The sequence below is a fragment of the Carettochelys insculpta genome, chromosome 12, assembly GCF_033958435.1.
Source record: "Carettochelys insculpta isolate YL-2023 chromosome 12, ASM3395843v1, whole genome shotgun sequence".
In the NCBI taxonomy this organism is placed as follows: Eukaryota; Metazoa; Chordata; order Testudines; family Carettochelyidae; genus Carettochelys; species Carettochelys insculpta.
The window spans coordinates 19526458-19542204 of record NC_134148.1 but is presented as its reverse complement, the minus strand read 5'-3'; the positions used below and the strand labels follow the sequence as shown (position 1 = coordinate 19542204).

Sequence of the window (15747 nt, the reverse complement as noted above, 5' to 3'; positions counted from 1 at the left end):
TTTTTTGCATGTCAGTTCTCTTGCCATGAGGGCTGTTCTTCTCTCAGGCCTCATAGTGTTCTGCCTGTCCAAGCAGATGCGAATGGTCCATGCTCCAGATATCTTTCTTTTCACTGTTTTTTGACCACTCGGAAGGTAAAACTGCCAGCGGTGGCATGCTTGGGGTGTGCAGGGAGGGGTAGCATGGCACAAGCAATTGTTGGGACACCTTTTCTAGTGTTCTCATCCCCTCCTTCATTTGAGGGTGAGCAGTGCTGCTTCTAAAAGGCCTGCTCAGTTGCCTGGGATGTTGTCCTGGGGTCAGAATTGAGCGACCAAAGTCCACAGGCCACCTATATGCAAGTTTGGAATTACGAGTCCCAGTGGTCATCTCCACCTGACGCTTCACCCTTCCCACATCACTGCAGGACCTTGAAGTAAAGAGAAGATGTAGAAGGATAAAAGAGACTTTAATAAAGTAGACTGATTTGAGAGATGAGAATGTGCAAAGAACCTGTGAGGGAGAACATTAGAAGTGGAAAAGCCATTGCACAGGGCAGATATGAAAAGCTGTCACAGTTGGAGACTTCCTAGGCTACAGTGGATGGCCATGCAGTCTTCTCTGCCTTGTCATGCCCTTCGCTCTCCACAGATCATTACAGCACTGCCTTTCTAGTCCTTCTATCTCACTGTTGATGCCATCTGTCCAGTCCACCTGACCCGACTTTGCATGCTGCGAAAGGCAAGTCCCTATCTCACCAAAGGTTTCAGACCTGTCGGCTACCTTCACCTGGTTTAACCTGTCTGTCAAAGTGGTTTATTGGGGTGTGGCCACTGAGCATACTACAACTTCTTGGAGCCACAGGTGAGAGCTGAGGGCCAGGTGGGGACCAAAGGTGCACGAACTGCCCCAGAAGAGACATGACAAATCCCCCACACCAGAGGTGCTACCCCTCCCTGCATGCCCTATACACCCCAACTAAAATTTACTTATGGTTAAATGCCAGTTATTTGAGCGTTCTATATGTAGAAATCTGAATGCACTTACACAGAACATTGCAAAAACTATAGTGCCTTGTAATCTAACTAAATAGCACAAAACACATGTATGCCAGCAAAATTCAATGTAAATGCATCAAAAAGCCTTTCTAATTAAAAATAAGCAGAGAAAGCACCATGATTTTAGAGATAAATGAAACTACCTTACAGCACTCCAGAAACTGGAATTTCATTCCCAATACCAGCTGCTACAGCAAGAATTGCAATCGCATTAATTAGCAATGATTTTCTGTTATCTCAACCTGCCAACCAAAGGCTACCTCCTTGAATCATGACTAATATAGATGGTTGTAGAGATTTGGAATACAAAGGATATCTTCAGAGTCAATATAACAGGGCGGGCTCCTCCTTTACAAGAGGCCTGGGTCACTCCTATCTGTGGAATTTATGAGAACCAAGTGGGAAGGGGTCAGGCGAGCCTTGTAAAGGATGAGAGCTCAGCTGAAAGTGTGTGATATTAGGGACCGGGGAAGCAGGCCAGCACCTTACACATGAGAGAGAAGGCAGGCAGAGGCCATCAGCCCCTAGAATGGAGAGGAAACATGTAAAGCAGACCTACTACAGACAAGGCCCCAAACATTACTGAACAGATATCTACTATTCATGTTTTTCATGATTATCACTGTGACATCAAAGTATAAGACTGGTAGATAATGACCTCCATTTCCATGAGTGGAGGGTGCTCAGATCCAGTTATTTGCCCTGAAGATACAAAAGGAGAAAGGAGTACCAACAACATTAAACCCTAGTGACTGCTTCTGCAGCTGTTGTCACAGTAAGACCATGACTTAACCCAAGCCAAACTGAACAGGGAGGCAGCCAACAGAGAAGCTCAGAGGAGGCAGTCGTCCATATTGAAGCTTCTACCACCACACAAGTAAAGCAGCTCTCAACAAAAGAGTCCACTTCTCCTTCTGCACTCTACTAAAGGGATCTTGCGATTGCAGTAAAATTCAGAGAGGTCAGCCTTGCTGGATTTGCTGGCTGCTCTAGCCAGTTTCTCTTGGGACAATAATGCTCCCCCACCCTCCGCCCCACCACCATTACCATTACCTGTGCCCCACTGAGCCCCCCCCCAAGCACCCCAAAATCCACAGATCATCCTAACTGCACGGTGCCCTTCCGCACAGCCTCACTACAGAGACTCAACTGCCTAGCACCCCAAAATACAGAAACCACCCCAACTGCCCAGCACTTCCAACCTCCCTGCTCCCACCATAGTGCTAGAGGCAGGACCGCTGAAGCTCAGTCATACAAAGCAGCCCCTTTCCATGAAGCCCCACACAGCCCTACCCACCTAGGTGCTGCCCATGGCAAAGGAGGCATTTCCTTGCATGGGACTCCAACTTGACCAGCCTGCTGCTTCTGCAAAGCAGAACAGAGAGGTGGGCCCCACCCTGGAAGCCTGAAGAGGACAGTGATTGGGCTGGTCCAGAGCAGCAGGGACTAAGGGCTCCTCTCCACCGCAATCTGCCTGTCTGTGAGAGGGGCCGAGAGGAGTCCCCAGCCAACTGGTGCTGAAAGGAACAAGCAGTGAGTGGGGAAGGTGACTGGTCGACGGGGAGCCTGCAGGCAGGGACGGGGCAGAGAGAAGTCATGGCTGGCCAATGAGAGTGAGGGAGGGAAGGAACTGAGGAAGTTGGTGGGGCTGTGGGAGAGACCTGGTACCCTGAGCACCACAGGCCCTTACAACTCAGTGCCCCTGGCAAAAAATGGATATTGGAACTGAGGGTCAAGCCAGAGTCCAGAGCCAGAGAAAAGACCAAACTGGAAGGAGGAACTGGAGCAAGCAGGGGAGCGGGTGAAGGGTCCAAAGAAGGCAAGACTGGGTACAAGGCAGAAGCAGCTAGAACAAGGTAACAAGGCAGCAGGGAGAGTGGTTGGCATGGGCATGGGGAAGACAGCAAGCTGCTACTAGTCCTGGCTAAGAACCATCTTACTGGCCTCTGTACCCCAACCAGCAATGTGGCTAAGCAGGCAGCCTGTTACAAGACCATCTGTACTAATGAGGCTTCCTGGAGACAAGCTCTGCTGCAGGCCCTGATTCCTTACAAGTAAGCAAGGAATGCTGACTCTCCTCGGCCTCTGAGGAAAAGGGGCTGGAAACATGCAGCTTTGGACAAGCCATAGAAGCATGGATAGCTATGAACAGATTGAACTGGGGATGCAGGCAAAAGGAAATGACTGGGATTACCAGTAGTGCCACATCAAAGCAAAGAAACTGCGTCAGGCACACCATGAGGACAGGAAGACAAACAGCTGATTTGGTTTCAGGCTGTAGATGTGCTGCTTTTAAATGATCTGACCTGCCATGCCAGACCTAGCAGACATCAGTAACCCGCAGATCACTCTGAATATCTTGGAGGGACCAGAAGAGAAGGGATATGTGGCAGTGGGTCCAACTATGCCATAAGCCAAGAGGTTTTTGTGACTCCAGCGAGTCCTATAGGACAAGCATGGCAGAGCCCAATCAGGGAGGAAGGCACTTCAGGACAATATGTGCATGCATTCTCCTCTAGAATGATTACATGTGAAGAGAGTGCCTGGTTCAACATCCAGCTAGCAGGACACAGCTACCAACATGCCATTGTTTTACTCCTACAAAGAGGCAGAGTTATTATCTGTTTTTCATTTCCTTGTAAGTTCAGGCACTGGAAAAGATGGGGGCATATGGAGAAGTCTGTTTATGTATACTGGGAGGACCATATATCCTCTTGAAAGATCTGGAAATAATTTCAATGGAAATATCTGCAACCCTTTCCTGATGGTTTCTAGATACAGCTTCCCTAACTCTGCCTCCACTGTAGGACACTTTCCCATACCGCTCCACACAAAGCTCACCTTGGGCACTCTGGGTGAACTTTTGGCAATTTTTTTTTTGAGAGTCCAGATACAAGGTGGTTGGGTAAACTGGAGGCCAGCTCACATTACACTGACTCCTCCCCTGTGGATGAGGAGCAACGGAGACAGGAAACTGGCAGGGGGGGATGGAGGCTGCAGAGCTTCCTGCAGGCAGAGGCTCCAGAAATTGTGACTGACCTGGCCCAGGGAGCAGTCCATGGCAGGGAAGAGGATGTTCCATCCTTCCCCAGCCAGGCTGGACTTGCAGCTAGAGCCTCTTGCATGGTAGACAATGTGTGTGTGTTTCGGGGGGGGAGAGGGTTGACTACAGCACCATCTGACCATAGCACGCTCTAGGCAGTCATGCATATCAACCATCCCTAAAATTGGCCCTGACAACTGTGTATAGACTTCAGCAGGCTCCACTGCAATAAACAGGCTAGTAGTACAGGGATCTAGGCAGCTCTGGGACGCCAGCAGCAGCAGTATGTGTATTCTCTGGGTTTTACACAGCTGGAGTTGATGTATATTAATTCCCATTTCTGTGTTGTCTCCACAGTGGGAGGTCTACTCCCTGCGAAGAGCAGAAGTACTGGAGCCAACAGGGTACCCTGGGAGTTCAGTTTAGCGTGATCCTACCAGGCATGCTAAATCGAACTCTGGAAGACTGACCACAGCAGTGTTGATCTTCCACTTAGTACAGAAAAGCCCCCAGCCTTTGAGAAACGTAAGCTAAAACCACCTGTGAAGAACAGTGGCAGTATTCAGTAACACTGTCCTGTATTCATGCTACGGAAATGGGCTGACATTTTATTGTTCTTTGCAAACAATTCCTTCCTCATTCTTACCTGCAGTGAGGTATTCTGTCTATGGTTGCAGCTAGAGAGAAGTGCTATGCACAGGTACACCAAAGCTGAAATATCAATAACCACGTCTTATTTACATCTGTTATGGGAATAAAGAAAGGGAGTGCTGAAACTTATCGTTTGCATTCCATTATGACGTAAATACCATGTAAATGTGCCTGTTTTATCTGTAGCTGCTGCTGTTGCAGGCTTGAGTGCTGCCCCCTCATACCTATAAAACAGCTGGCCCTGATGAGGAGAAGGTAGAAGACTAGGAAGACCCTCCTGCTAATGGTGCACCAGACTGTAAATAGAAGGCTTGGGAAAGGAAAGAGTGAAGAGAAGAAAGGCCTGGGACTCTCAGAAGGAAAAAAGGCTTGATATGTACCAGGACAGAATGGGGCTTCTCAAACAGCCAACACAAATGCTGCAGATCCTTGCTGACTTATAGGTCCAACAGTCACACACTCATCTGCCTCTCACATGAAACAGAGAACTCAATTTCAGCAGCTCTGTACACCCCACATCCCTACCACTCCATGCTGGGCAACAATAAAGTACAGTTTCATATATGCTGACCTGTGAGAACCACAGTCAGTGTATGTTTAGTAGAAATGGACCGAAACAGACACAAATGTTCTCTACCACTCTAATTTCAAAGTTTTACTATTTTAACTTATTTTTTATATGTATGTATATCAGTAGAATAATGTTTGGCACTGTTTACAATACAAATCATTTTTTGTTTTTTGTAAATGAATTTATCTGTAATACTTGATACAATATACTGCACAATGTCCAATACTGCTCATAGTGCACATTCCTTGTAATAGAGAAATATCATAGAACGTCCATGTTTAATTAAAAACCACAATATGATCATTATAAATGTAAACACTACATAATTCATACATTCATTAAAAAGCGTGATCTTCATAAATGTACACCAAATGTATACAATACCCAACAACCGCCACACTTCAAGCCCAGATACAGTACTGTTCAGCACAGTACACTACTGTGTCAAAATGTTTTCAAGGCTTCATTATGTCCACATCGGATTCTTCTAGTGGCCCTTCTATTTGCTTGCTAATAGCAGACTGCTGCTTCACTTGTCTTCCACTCTGGAAGCAGCTTTTCTTCTCCTGGCTCACAGATATTGTGCAGGACACAACAGGCAGCTATAACCATTTGGATATTTTTTCAATGTGATCTGATATAGTGAGTAAACACCCAGTGTGCCTTTACTCTACCAAAAACATATTCTAGTGCATTCTGCACCTGCTGAGCCAGGAACTGAATCTTTTCCTTGAAGCTGCCAGCATACAGCTTAATGAACCAGGAGAACAAAGAGGAGGCCATGTCTCCCCCCCAGGATCATTACCAGCATTTGAAAACTGACAATAATCTACCAATTAGGAAAATATGTCTTTGTTTGCAGCTTCCTGATTTTGTTCTTAGGGATGCAAGTATCAAATACCTTCACTGGCCAGCCCACACTGATGGCAGAGAAGCATCCCTGATGACCCATCAATGTTCGCATAAAAATGTTTCAGTAACTGTTTCTGATGATGTGGTCTGTGACAAGCTGGACTGGGGCCAAAATGGGATATGCATGCCATCTATCGCCCCACTGCTACAAACTCATCCAAAATATACTGCACATTTTCTAGACAATAGTCCTATATAACAGACAACAATTAACTGACCCATGCAGTTGAATGACAATGATCCCCGCTGTGGATTTTCCAACTCCAAAATGGATTTCTCACTGACTGGCAGTAATACAGGGTTACAAGCTTCTATAGTGCAAACACCATTTATTTCTCAGCTTTCAGTACAGCTCTCATTCTGGTATCCCTGTACAGGAAAGCTGGTGTGAGTGTGGCCTCTCTCCTCTGAAAGTTCTGCAAATATTTATCATACCATACCTGCATTATAATGAGATCCCAACAGTCAGTGATCCTTTCTCGGGCCCAACTGGCATTCCATCATCTGCAGTTGCTCCATGAATGCCATCAACAAATCTGAATTGTTTTTTATTATGTTCCCACACAGAAATCATCATGTACACTGCTGCTGAGGAACCTCCTGCTGCTCTGCAATTACCAAAAGATTCTTGTCTTGTATTTGCAATATTCATGACAATATTGTCTCACTGTGCAGGCTCCATGCTTCTGTGTTAAGGCTAGGGAGTGGGTGGCCTGGCCTAGGAACTAGATACAAACTAAGAGCCCACAAGAGAATAATCAGGAATCAGCCTGAATTAGAATGCCAGGAGATCAGAATCAAGAGACAAACCAGAGGGCAGGGATCAAGAGCCAATCTGAGTCAGGATGCCTGGATGTCAGGATCAGAAGGCAAGAACAGGTTCCATGGTCAATGCCAGGAGAAGCCCTGTTGTATGGATAACTTCCTGTTTCTTCCTCTGTCTTACATAGAGACTGAAGCCAAATCAGGAACCATGGAGCTTTCCCAATTAAGAGCACAGGGATAGGGCTTGTGCTCCAGTTGGGATTCATGGTCCCCATCCCAGCTGCTGTTATTGAGTTGCTGGGTGGAAGACTGGAGTGTGGTGACCTGCAGGGGCCTGACATTGTCAAAAATGGAAGAGAGCAAGAAGTGGGATTTGGCGGGGGAGGGAGGGGGAGAGGACCAATATTATGGGGATTGATCTGGAATTGTGCGATAAAGAAAGTTGTATGAGGTAAACTTGACATTTTGCTCCCAACACCATCCTGCACAACTCAGGTGTGCCCCAGCATGTAGGAAAATATTCCCCCAAAAGTATTTCCCCAGAGGGTGGAGCATGGTGCAGTAGGATAACCATAGTGCGCCATACTGCAGTGGTTTCCAACCTGAGGTCTACAGACCCCTGGGAGTCTGTGAGGGTATTGCAGGGTGTCCCAGGAAAAAAAATAGATAAATAAGAATTGCCAGAATTGGCTTTGATGGGGGTCTGCAAACGGGTGGAGGTGTGGTGGGAAGCTGAGGGTCTGCACTTGTGAAAAGTTTGCATCAACTCAGATCTCTTATGATCATACAATCCCAAGGCTGTAAGGGACCTCAGGAGGTCATCGAGTCCAGCCCCCTGCTTCCAGTGGGATCAACCCCAACTAAGTCATCCTAGCCAGGGAGTGCAGGAAATGCTGACATAAGCAGCCAAGCATCCACGTGTGTGAGCAATATACTGATTGTAGCAACTTTACACTGATGTAACTTGCACTGACCAGTTTGTAGTATAGATGGGGTCCCATGAGCAGCTTTGCTTCCTCTCATCAACTTGCTTTGTCTGTTTCACCTATCCATTTTCAAATGTCACCAGTCTCCCCTGGACTGTGACTTTACTCTCTTGGGGCTCTCATAAGGTATGATAGCACAGTTGGCTGATGCCAGTTGTTGTATTCCCCCTTTCAACTGGAGTACAAAGCCTCATCTCCGTAGCATACATCTGGGTGTACTGTACAGTTTCTTTGATGCAGTCGGTGAGAGTTGTTGTGAGAATGTTGAAAATCCTCATTTGAAGTTGAACAGTACAAGTAAAACCTACTTAAACTAGTAAGCAATGGGCTTGGAACCTTACTGCTCACTTCTTTTCAAATGAAAATTTTCATTTTAAGGGGAAAAAAGAAAAATATGCAACTGGCAAGGTTAGCAGGTCTGTTTCTGGCTAGGGCCTAGCAGCAGCCACAGACCTCAACAGTTTCATTGGGTTTCCTGGGTCCATGCTGGAAGCTCCTGAACACATGACCTTTTTGAGCGACTACTATTTCATGATGTAATTTAAAAGCACAGACCATTCCATGGCATTTGTGAACCCTCCTCCTAGCTCAGCCTCGAAGAGCCTCATCTGTCTGTGATCTGACGCTGACTCAGCATCATGCATCATGCCTTTTTCTTAATGGCTCCTGCCTCTGCTTATTCCCCTTTTTGGCACATTGGTGGGCAGTGATATGCCCAGAAGCTTTTGTGCTTGCACAGAGGGCAGGTTGAGATAAAGCAGACAGAAGTGGAAGGTGTCCACATCAGAAATTGCAGAGATACTGGAGTCTTCCATACTTTCCTTGCAAAGCACCTCTCCTCTTCCCCACACTATCCACAGTGCATTAATCCTCACTAGCAGGGGGCGTAAATTCTAACACACACCAGTTGTTGCATTTTAACTGGTCCATCTGGACCCTGTTCAAACCCGCTAAAAGTTCCCTAATGCACATTAATGCAGTACTGTTTGAAAGAGGACTACATGAACACACATTAGAGAACCCGAGTGCATGCCAGCAGAACCCATATAGGCCAGTCGGCATTTAGAGCCCATTACAATTTAGGCCACATGTGGTAAGGACTAAGGTTCCATGTTGATATGCCCTCAGAGTAAAGCACTGACCTACGCTGTAAAAGTGCTTGAAACATAACATTGTTATTTGGAACATAAAATGCATTAACAAAATAAAGGTCAATAAAAACACAAAAGACTTCACAGAAAAGATCACCTGAAAATTAATTGTTTCGGTTTTAGGGGACTGAATGACATTTTCTTTTGAAATATTTTTTTTTCCTTGAAAGAAGAGTAGCATAACTTCTTGGCCACTACTTGCACCATGCTTTGCAATGGCCAATGCTGAGCACTGCTCATGGCACTGCACATTTTGTCTGGTGTCTAAATGGTAAATGTGACCTCATTCCCTCTGCATGCTTCCTTGTAGCTCGGCACAAAGAGGCAAAGCCACTACACACCTCTGTTTCCCACCTGCTTTTCCACTATTTTCCCAGTCTGGCACCTTTTTAAGTGTCTTGGGGCGGCGAGGTGAGGTTGACCGGGCCCCAGCAGCCCATTAACCCTTTCCTGACTCGTGGGGTCTAGACTCCCTCTCAGAAAGCACTGCCAAAGGTGTTATCAGCCAATACTATAGTGTGCAGGAGACAAAGAAAACGTGCAACACTGAGCACATGTGCCAGTCACATTAATCTAGCTGAGTTTTCCACAGTCATTCTGCTCTAGTTCCCAAATCTTTCTTTTCTAACTTATGGCTTGAGATCTTTAACACTTATGACACACCATCTCCAAATTAAGCAGTTGCCTTTACAGACAGTGAAACAGTGTTTAGTCAGTTACAGGAGGAAGAGGAGAACTAAAGAACTCCTGATCAAAATTTGCCAACTCTATCAGAAATGTAAACGAATAATTAGCTCTATTACTTCAAATACTTGAATGATCTGATGATCATTTCTCTCTGATCATCACAGTGGCAAGAAGACAATAACAGAAGTCTACAACAGAGCTCAGGCAAAGCTAAAACTCAGTGCAGCAACATCTTTAATTTTCTTCTCTAACGATTTTATCACCTGACAACCATCTTTTGTATAGTTGTGACTTGGCCCCATTAAGCCCTTGATCAGGCAGATGGGAGTCATACCTGAGTAACAGACACAGGATTGCACTCTATGCACTAAATTCATATAGAATCCATGCTGGTTTCTGGCTACATAGGCCTAGCCGGAAAATCATTACTTCTAGGGAGAAGTCGCACAGCAAAATTCCCCTTTGCTGGAAGGTGTATCAAACAGAACAGTGCGGGGACCTGACAAGGGGATACATTTATTCTGTGCATCTCCAGTGCACACCAGGCAATCCCTGGCGCATTTTAAAGCTGACTCTTCTTGGAGTAAACTTTAAGGGAGACTCACAGAGAAGACATCATCTGCTATTCCTCCCTGGTATTAAAGCCTTCTGTGAAACAGGAAGCCTTGCTCATAATGGTTGGTGCACATCTGTACCAGTGAACCATCTCATATCTGATATTGTATGACAAATTCTTTACCTTTCAGCTGGCTATTTTATTTTGTAATTTAACTTTATTTTACCATTTTAAAGGCAAGATGAGTGTAGTCACATCTATCTGATGACCAAATGTAAGTCTCTTCCTACGCACACAATTTATAAAACCATAAAGTAGGAAGAATTAGTGTACAAATAAAAGTGCATTGGAACTTCAAGGACGTAACACAAGTAAAATTTTTTTTCGTTAAAAAAGTTTAAAAAAATCAAAAAGAAATGTTGGAGATGGGTAGCTTCAGTGCTTCTGCCTTTAATATTTCAAAACACTTGGAATCCAAACTATAATGTAATGAAACAGGTTAAAACTACCACATCATAGCTGAAGCAGAAATTCAAATGTATTTTTATGGTGTTAGTCCCCAAAAATCTTGGTGGCTTCTGATGGATGTATGACCCTTGCATATTTTATAATATTAATATTTGTGTGTGTGGTTCTCATTGTAAACCCCACACAAAATCTGTCTGCTCAGGTGGAAGATGGAAACAATAGTTCATGAGTGACATAAAAAAGTACATTTTGAGATGTCTTACTCCCCCTAAGTAGGGAGAAATATCTTATCTTAGAACTAATGCTACTATTTATCTGTCATTTCCCACCATCTCCTATCCCTGCTGTCTAGTCTCCTTTTGATGCATGAGGGTAACTCATACAAATATTCATGGAAGCTAAATGTTTTTAAAAGAGAGCAGATGCTTTAAAAAGAGAACAGATTACAAATATTTGATATTTTACCAGATACTTCCTCACCATCTTTATTTTGTGAGGGGAAACAATAATACACAAAGAATTGATGTAGCTACACAGAAAATCCGTCCAAGTTTCACACTACACAATCTGTAGATGATAATTTTTCTGGGCATTTGCACTTGGCACAGCATGGAAGCCAAGCAGATTTGTTGCTGAAACAGGCCGTAGATTATTTAATAAGAAAAATATTTAAGAATAATGCCTACATTTTTCTCTTGTGCAGCAACTATTGGTGCCTTTGTTGCCATGTGTATGTGTAACTGACTGCTCCAGGATTCGTTAGTTCACAATACTTGCGCTATTGGTGAGGTTTCTAGCCTACAACACAACTTGAGGTCATGGTGAGATTTCAGAACTAGGTGTGTGTGTGTGTGTGTGTGTTCAGCTACTCCAGGCAAGCTAATACCACCACATTTCAACTCAGTCAGAGTAAATTAACTTTGCCTAGCAAAATCACTAAGGGGATGTATATACATGTTGCACAGAAAAATCTGGCCATAGCACTGTGTACATTTTGTGAGCTGAGCAAAATCAGCACCTTGCAATTTCTGTAATCATCTGGATGGTGAAACTGTTAATACAGATCATAATTTTTACTCTAATTCATCTTCAGGGAATTGGGCCATGATTTCTTGCTTTGATTGGCTTTTGGTTTTAAATACACTCAAGAGCATAGTCATATCTGGCTGCACCCTTCCTCCAGTCCTAATCTCTTTTCTGGCTATATGGTAGCTTTGAGAGCTAACTGACAACAGCTTGTGTTAGCTTGGTCACAAATTCTATGACCAATATGATATACTGCGACTCATTGGAAACAAGCTTATCACGTGAGGGTTCATTCTCTGTGACAGATACAGTATTTCATGTAGATCAGAGGGTCAATATCCCCTTCAACCTACTGATGTAAATAAACTGATTTTTACACATTTGGCTTTGTGTGCGGTCTTTCAGGTGACAGATGAATTGTCCGGGCATGACAATCTCTTGGCACTTTGAAGTTGCTGCTTACTCCTATCTGCTTGACCAAAACTCCCAGTTCGCCTTTCTGTGCAACGTATTGGGCGCTGGTTAGTTGCCACCACTTTGCGTGTAAGAAAGTCACTGCACCATTTTGATGGTCATGTATGTGCACAGTTTGCAAAACTTAGGCCATTTTTGCATGGAAGGGAGCAATACAAATTTGTTATTAGTGTTAGGTACACAAATTCCCCTTTTCCACCATAATACAAATAATATTAATTTAAATGCTAATTTTTAAAAAGGTTCTTAACTTTAGATTTATTTAAAAATGCAGTTTAAAACCACCGTCTTACTTTCAATAGTGCAAATATTGATGATAGTAGCAGTTCATCACTTGAGTTAGTGCATCCCAAGACACTATGTTAATGCACTTGTTACCAAAAAAAACATACAGAGGCACTGAGATACACAAGACAGACGGACTAATGTATGTCTGTCCCAATCCTGAGTTATGTAAACTCTGGTCACTAATTTTGAATTAAACGTATTTTTAGGATACCTGCCTGAAAACTGTCTCTACCTGTCAACAGGAGTAGAGTCTCAGGAAGCAGGGCCTTTCTGTACATACTGCGCTATGATTCGAGCAAGTTTAATAACCATATTATTATTTATGCTTCTTTTTATGAACATATAAATCTTCCTTCTGCTATGTCTGAAAAAGAGATTTTTCACTTCTTTATTGTTCTGCACACAGGTGAAATCCTGGCCCTTCCCAAGTCAATAACAAAACTCCCACTGACTTCAGCAGGCCAGGATTTATCCACAGTTCCTTTCATTTAAGTTTCACTGTCAGCATAAGTAATGCAAGAATTTAAATTCTAACCCCTACCACATTTCACTATACTATAGACAAGGCAGCTCAAGCCTCTGCTTATAGGTAAAGCATCTGTAGGATTTGATATGTGTACTGCACATGTTATTCTTCATGCACTGCTACAAACAGATGTATGGATTTAACTTAGTGGCACTCACTTATACTCATCATAAACTTCCTGTTTGGGAAGGGATGTCTCTGGGTGCTCCTCCAAGGTATTCCGGATCCAAGAAAATGCATGCATTTGCTGTGCACGGCTCGACGACATCGAGATCTGATCACTAGTCAAAACAAATATGAAGAGGATGTACTTGGTAGCTCCATTTCATTTAGTGGTGCTAAATGTTCAAATAGACTAAAAAGATTCCCATGGAAAGAAACCATGGGTAAACTGGAGATCCAGTGCAGACATCATATAAACACAATTCTTAAAATTTACTCCACAATGCCTCCTTGATGAGACGTTTTTGCCTGAATAACAGGAGGCATAAACAGAACCAGAACTTGTATGGATGCTTTTGTAACGACTAATCAAACATCTAGTCATATATGCTGTCATATAACCCCATGTTAACTGAGTTCTACAACCATAGACACTTCAACAGTGAGTAGGGGAGGTAGAAAGGGACATTTCAGTCAGGTTCAAGTACCACACATTGTATACCATCTCAGCCACTAAATCTATCCACTACATGTATAACAGCTCCCAGATATCCTAACGGGCATGAAGGATCTTCTGGTTGGCCTGGTGTTCCCAATGACCCCCGCCCCCTTTTACAGCAGCACATGGAGCTTTCATGCCTCTTTCTCCTGCATGACTCAAGGTCAGGATATGACACATAATGAAAACAACATTAAAGAAAGGACAATTTATTACATTTCTGAGATAGATATCTGTGACTCCAGTGTAGCGATGGGAAAGCTGCATGCCATGCAATCCATCAGTCAAGCAGAATGGAGTCAATGAATATAAAAAACTCTACCACCCACTAAATTTCTCTAACTGATGCTTTAGAGTTTGTACAGGCTTCACTGGGGACATACAGAATGAAGGACTTCATGTAGCCCATCGTGTTTAAAAGGTTATGGTCATTCCTCATATCTCCCAAATGCCTTTTACAATTTGCCTCAAACTTTCCTGAAATTTCTGTCCTGATATAAATTCTTGCCAATGCACTTTCAGGTGGATTGCTTATATTTTTGTGAAGTTAAGAGTGGATCACACTAAGGCCTGTAACAGAAGGCATGGTTCTTCCTTAAATTGTGGAAACAATGGAGTCTTTTCATAATTAAAAAAACTTTCAAAAATATGGGAAATTCCAATAAGCACTAATAAAAGATACCTGTTCTGGATATTAATATGAGGGAGAAATGATTATTAATTACAAGTATGATATGTGCAGTGATTTCAGAGATGGCAAGGACAAACAGATAAACAACTACTGCCATGCCTATGATAAAGTAACAATCATTCTTTCCTACATTAATATTTTAAGTGCTCTACAGCAATTCCATTATATACAAATTGAGGTTACAATCTCATCTAGTCCATAGTTAGTCTTCCAACCAAAAGCATTCCCTCATAAATATCTTATCAGGCAAAACAAAGCAGCAGAAATGTAGCACTTTAAAGACTAACAAAATTATTTATTCGGTGATGAGCTCTCATGGGACAGAAGTGGGTCTTTAATGTGCTACATTTCTGCTGCCTTCTACAGACTAACACAGCTACCTCTCTGTTACCAGGCAAAGTTCATTTTGACAGATTAGTTATTATGCATCAACGGTTCCCAAAGTTAAGATTTCTGAAGAACTAATTCTCTGAAAATATTTTGAAAGACGCTGTTCAGTTTTGAAAAACAGAATTGTGACTGTTTCCAGAAACAGTAGATAAATGTGTATTTGATGGAGGAAAAAATCTCTTGGAAACTATACAAACATTAACATTAAATGCCTACATACCTTTTCTCTCCATTGTTGGGACCCGAAGGCAGCTGAAGGTAGAGGTAGAGTTTCTCTAGGTCTGTAAACTTCTCAACTTCTTGCTAGAAAACAAGATTTTTTAAAAAAGCAAATGGTAAATGAACAGTATGATGGGGTTGTAAAAAAACTCAAACACAAGTTTTTAAAATTTTCCCAAATAAAATAACAAGCAACATTTGCCAATGTGAAAGGACTAGACTGCAAGCTCTTTGGGGCAAGAACCACCATTTTGCTCTGTGTTTATACAACAGGACCTCAAGTCTACATCCACACAGTACAGCAAGGTAAATAATCATCAGCATTTAAATGTGGACGCTTGAGTATGTGCTTACCTTTAACTGTAAAAGTTAATCTCAGAATCATAGAAGACCTGGAAAGGAACTTGAGAGGTCATCGAATCCAGTCCCCTGCCCCCAGAGCAGGACCAAGTACCCTCTAGACCATCCATGATGGATGTCTTATTTCACGTGCTCTTAAACATCTCCAGTGATGGAGATTCCACGAACACACTAGGAAATTTATTCCAATGTTTAACCAACCTGACAGTTAGGAAGTTTTTCCCTAATATCCAACCTAAACCTCCACTGCTGCAGTTTAAGCCCATTGCTCCTTGTCCTATCCT

The 15747-nt window shown here is 43.2% G+C and overlaps 1 protein-coding gene across 1 annotated transcript in view; it reads right to left on the bottom strand.

The window, feature by feature from the left end:
- The window catches only part of RFX7 (regulatory factor X7), a 116776-nt gene that overhangs the window by 26991 nt on the left and 74038 nt on the right, over nt 1–15747 (bottom strand). Inside the window, exons 3-4 of the mRNA XM_075007379.1 lie at nt 15105–15187; nt 13301–13423 (exon numbers count right to left, since the gene is read on the bottom strand). Coding sequence (XP_074863480.1) covers nt 13301–13423; nt 15105–15187 — 206 coding nt within the window. The remainder of the gene's footprint in view (nt 1–13300; nt 13424–15104; nt 15188–15747) is intronic.